The sequence below is a fragment of the Trichoplax adhaerens genome, genomic scaffold (genome assembly GCF_000150275.1).
Source record: "Trichoplax adhaerens TRIADscaffold_7 genomic scaffold, whole genome shotgun sequence".
Lineage (NCBI taxonomy): Eukaryota > Metazoa > Placozoa > Uniplacotomia > Trichoplacea > Trichoplacidae > Trichoplax > Trichoplax adhaerens.
Genome location: NW_002060949.1, coordinates 3,861,147 through 3,867,146, shown reverse-complemented (window position 1 = coordinate 3,867,146; position 6,000 = coordinate 3,861,147). Strand labels below are relative to the sequence as shown.

General features: G+C 29.7%; 1 protein-coding gene across 1 annotated transcript; it reads right to left on the bottom strand.

Annotated features, from left to right (window-relative positions):
* Positions 1-628: 628 nt before the first annotated feature.
* Positions 629-3,192, bottom strand: TRIADDRAFT_58222 (uncharacterized protein; the record flags this gene model as incomplete). Its single annotated transcript, XM_002114066.1, has 4 exons — positions 629-769; positions 1,210-1,401; positions 1,553-1,642; positions 3,010-3,192. The coding sequence occupies 4 exons, from the start codon at positions 3,190-3,192 to the stop codon at positions 629-631; spliced, it is 606 nt and encodes a 201-aa protein (XP_002114102.1).
* Positions 3,193-6,000: the final 2,808 nt, after the last annotated feature.

Below are 6,000 nucleotides of genomic sequence, written 5' to 3'. Positions count from 1 at the left end.
TAACAATTACAGGTTAGGCTAAATTAAAATGCAAGCTTTTAGTATATCTTTATATATACCATCGATTGAAATGTCAACAATGCAACAACTTAGACAAAATTCTATGCCAAATGCTTCATAAAATTATTTGGTTTATCTTATCCTGTAAACTTGCAGCGATATTAATACTTTTAATTCTAGTATATTTATACAAAGATGTTTTACCTTTAAATATAAATGTCATCGAATTAATTTAAATTGTACTCAAGAATATTAGACAACTAATGTTCAAGCAGCCTATAACCAACAAATTAAATAAGATTAAATCATAATTGGCATGGATAAACAATAACAACTTCAGTGAAGTTTCAGTAGCTAAAATTCTATATTTTAAAGTTCTATTAGTGACTCAAATATAAAAATACTACAGTATGTTTGACTGCAAATACATTCCTTTCATAATGGTCAATACGCTCACCAACATGAGATATTGAAATACGAATCTCTTTAAAACTAATATATTGTGAAGATAAATACTATTGCACTGCATTATATACCTTTTATTATAATAAGTTTACAACGCAGTATGTACAATTATTCTTATTGCATGTGAGATAGAAAAGATTATTAACGATAGATATTGTATAATCTATGTAGTCGACACTTTCAGTACTTCGTTCGGCATCTTGTACACGTTTAGACTTATCAAGCGATTTTCGAGTTTGTCAGGATCGCCTACTCTAATACGTGGCAACGCTTTAATTCTTTTCGTACTCCTAGCATGATAAAGCTAAATAGCAAAAATGGATATTGTTAAAATTCATACCTTTAGAATATCTATCTACAGATACAAAGTTATTTAAAATGAATCGATCTCAATAATTCACTTCTACAGCCTTTAACTAGTATAGAAATTATCAATTATATTATAATAAATAATATTTCTTTATAAAATGGTGAAAATATAATATTAATTTTGAAGAAGATAAGGTTCGGCAATGGCTGTATTATAATTCTTTAGTAGTATTTACCATTAGTAAAAGTGTGTCGAATCTAATTGAAATCATTTATCATTTTAAACGATAATTTTAACATTTCATTGTACTCATTTTTTTATAATATACCAATACGTTTAATACAGAGCAATATAGAATAGTCTATATATTCAAATTTTAGGTTGCAACTAAAGATAGATTAACTTAGGTAATTAAAATCACAGACTGCACAAACCTTATTATATCTGATCGCCAGAAAGGCATCTGCAATGCTGAGTAGTAACACTGCTATCAACATACATGCATTACTAGTACCAGCAAAGATGAGGGTGTTAGCTTTATTATCTGCGACAGTAATAAGACTCATTGTAGTAATTGCAGCCGTCCCTCCAATCGATAAAAACCTCAGTCCTCGTACAAGATAGGACTACAAAGAAAGTCAACGAAACGTTAGATATAAATTATCACGATAACATAATAAGGATTTCAGGTGAAATTAAGTTCAATTCCAGTTTATTTCTCTTTCATTCATTTTATGTAGTAAATTGATGGTAATAGAAATGATAGAACTGATTTACCTTACAAAGTCTTCCGCTGTTTTTATCTCCATAATTAAAATAACGATTTAAAATTAAGCCACCAAAGGCAATAATATTTATTAAATTAATCTAAAATACAAATTAATAGCATTATTAGAAATAAAATAAATTAGACTATAAATTATCAAGTTACAGTGCTAAATTCATGACAACAATTTTTGTAATATGACTTTAAACGAACGCAGTCAAGCTACTGTTAGATAAAGAAAAATTCCATGAGAACTAACGTCTGAATCCGTTAGTGAGTGCACATAAGTATGTATCTCCTAAGATATTTTAAAATATGTAGAGCATTTTTCCCGTGTAAGATATCCTAAGCCTTTATTATTTATTACTTATTATGTCTCTCTCTTACAAGAATTTTATAATAAAGTGAGTCTTGGATCTTATAAGAATATTTCAACTTAATACGCTATTTATAAGCAGGAATCGGATATAAAATTATGTTTCAAGACAGATTTTCAAAGCTAGAGCTTTAGCAACGCGGATAGGAAAATTAGTTTATAATATGCCTTAGTGCGGATTTTGTTTACTGACTAAGTAATAGTAAGCAAATATTTTGCTTAATTACAAAAGTATGGTTAAATAAAATGCAAAAGCAGAGCCATAACTGTATGATAACCTTATTTCTAGTAATTAAATATTTAAATTACGTTATATCGTTACTTAATCTGTAAATTTCTATTTAGGCACTCATTTAGTAACTGGGGGATGCTATCAATATTCAGTGTATATGTTCAAAATACAGCATCATGAAGGATTTAAGAATGAACTGAAATATCACCACAGAATGTTAAGATCGAGGCACATAATGAGCAAAAAATAGATAGCCTCATATTGGGTTTTCTTTCGTGTCACAGATTAAGACTAATTCAGCACAACCTACTATTCTAAATTTACTTATTTATGTGATACTATGTTAAAGAATCCCATAGGAAGCATTCTATCTTAGATGATAAAAAAGGTACCATCTAGACCTAAGTCACGATTGTGACGAATGAACGATTAGAGTTCAGGCCTGATAAAACAAATGTTTATCACAGATGAAATCTTCTGAACAACTGTGATTATAAAATGCTTATTTAGTGATTTGTTACCGGTAAATTGAGATTGCAATTAGAGTTATACATATTTGCAGTTAGTGGGTGTGGTTTCTAGATAGATAACTATGCGCAAATCTTGGCATACTCGCAGACATACCATACTTTAGCATTACTAACTTGTCTCCCACTGATTATAACTTGTACTCTACGTACATCAAAAATTACAGAAAGATTCTAAGCTGAAAGGTTTTATCTCTTACAATAGTTATATCTTTAAATTAACGGCCATACTATAATGCACTTTAAGCCCAAAAGTAATTTTAAAAAACAAATATATCGATTATGCATAAGTATTCTCGTAGACTTGAATTAAATTGAAACAGTTCTACTTACCAATGGAACTGAGATGAAAAACGTGACATTTTTCCCTTTTCCAAATTGTAGCTGTAATGCTCCGACTAGGCATAACAGACAGTGTAATAAACTAATTACGAAAATGGTATACTGTAAAAGGAATTGTAATTGTAGATGTCGTTTTTGTTGTCTGCTTTTCCGATTCTGATTCATCCGGTGCATATCTGAGTAAAGTATAAATTAATAATAGATAACGTAGTTATTTCTATCTTATTTATTAGGCTTATATTATAATGGAAAATGAGCGATTGAAGTAGTTTAGCCTATTTATGGGTATGTGTTACAATTTACTTACCGGTACTATAACAAATAACGATTTTCTTTTGGCTTGGCTATTATGAACTTGAATATGAGAGGGCCGAAATAGTCGCAACTGAGAATATCCGGGATTGAACTTGTCGCTTATATGATACTCGTAAACATTTGACAGTTCAATTCCGATAATACTGATACTTTAATCAGTACCATTTCTTGTTATTTTTATTTGTAATATTTCCACGAAAGAGCTATTTCCATATTATGTGATTATGCCAATATAGACCACCTGATGTTAGTGACAGATTCGATATAGTACCTTAGCCTTGCAGAAGCAGTAATAGTATAAGTAGAAGGTGATTGTATTATACTAACGTAGATCTATGCTACAGTACTTCTATTGCGAAATCTTTCACTAAGTATCCTATCAAATAAATGCATTGTACACGAAGCTAAATTTTTTTCAGCTAATTTAAATATCTTAATAGGGAGTTTATGCGACTTAATAACTTTAATTATACCGATACGCTAAACACTGCACTGTACTTGGACCTTTGCTGCCAATAAATAAAATGTCTTTCTGCTTATTTATTTATTTATTTATTTTAGTTGTACGTGATTATGCCTGAATTTGCCATCACCTGTTCAAAAAATTACTCCACATAACAATAATTAAAATGATAGCTTTTACCATAATCATTTTAGTTATTCCTGACTGTATTACAATAATCAGTTTTTGATCGACTTTTATTGACTTCAAATTAATATTCACAAATGCATATGAGTGCCCTATCGTAATTCATTATATAGTTTGTTGTGCTTTTCTTTGTTCTTGAAGGTTTTTGAATTCACAAAATAATGCATCTTTACGAGCAATAGACCACAGTTGATTCTATATTCATATACACGTACAGTATATAGAATGTTTGATATGTGAATAAAATACTAAATCCGTCATATCATGAAAAGCAAAATGCAAAAAAATATAGTAGTAGCATTCATTTGTCCTACATTAAGGTTTAAGATTTAAGCATTCTTATGCATTGATTATGTCATCAATAAAATTTTACTGTCAGACGGAAGAAATTATGATTATATACTTGTATTCATATTTTATTAGTAAATTTTCAACTATTAAAGTAATAATTAGCAATAAAAATTCACGCACTGAAACAGAATTTCGTGTTAGAAGGATTAGATTTCCGGCAAATCAAAATAAAGAACGCAACTGCAGCGAATATTGCTTCCTATTATAATCATATATTGAATCAAACAGTTCTTTCACTATATTCCCAAAACGAGTATGAAGAGTAATAGCTTGAAATAATGAATTCTAATTTACTTATTTCGCTATTAAGGCACGTAGAATAATAGATACATACTTATGTTATCGATAAAATTTCTGACTCTTTATGTTCCCAGAAACAATTAAATTATTAAAAAATAATATGAAACACCTTAACCACAATAAAATGACAGTAAAGCTATCCTGTGGAGAGTCTGTTTTCTATAAATAAACAAAACTGATCACTGGTCAACGGAATTTAGCATCAGTTGGAGACAGTCACTAATTTGATTTTCATAAAGTATGATCTTTATAATAAATATTTACAACAGTTACTATGACTTTCAACCCGAACTCAATTTTAAGTGGATGGCTGACGGTCATGTACATTTACATCTAATAAATTTCTGTAAGAAGTATAATTCTTAAGAAATATTCAGCGATCATAGTTCACATGACGATCAAATGGTCATTATATAGCAGCTACTAATCGACTACGAGATGAATTTATGATCCTCATTTTACGCAGTATCAGTAAAGATGACGTACACTTAAATCTCCTCTAACCTTAACCTTGATCCCTACGATTAACCTTGTTCATCATTATTATTTGTCCGTCCGAATGATTTTGATCTTAAATTTATCTTTAGATATAGGACATTTATGCGGCTGGCTTGCCTAAAAATTAAGGGTCGTACAACGGTCATAGGAACATACGCGTACGGTGATAAATAAAGCAATGCTAAAGTTCACCTTCTAGAGTGTGAATAATAAGAGTTTTGATGACATGTAGTATTACTACATGTTGCGCATTACTACTGAACTCTAAACTTATTAGCATTAACTTTCTTTGGCACCTGAAATACTCTGATCCATACCGTAGTCTAACAGTTGAACTTATGGACTGATGATTATAAAATACAGAATCTTAATTAATAAATGATGATGGCTCTAAAGAAAACACCGTTATACGCTTCTAAGGAATAGATTAGAGTATTCATTAATTATTTAAACTTTACTGCATTTGCATTAGCTTTGTAATCGTAAAAACATCCTATACTAAGTCGTATGGGTTACTATACTTATTTTATGATCCTGAAATCAATTTATTATTATCAGTAGCCACTTGTGTATTGAATTATAGTGGAGCAGATATGAGCGTGAGATCAAGAACCTTATCAATCAATCAATAAGTAAAAACTTCCATTTGAGTTGAGGTTGACACTTATAAAAGCACTCTATTAATTTGTTACAGCTTTCTAATTTGATAATTACACTTAGAGCGATCTGAGTTCGCTATAGAAAACGGAGCAATACCAAGGAATTTCGACATCATTACATACATTGTCATAACATATTTGAGATGTGTATCTTACACATAATGCGATTCATAGTAGTTATTTTATCATCCTGTTTAATAAAAAATTTAC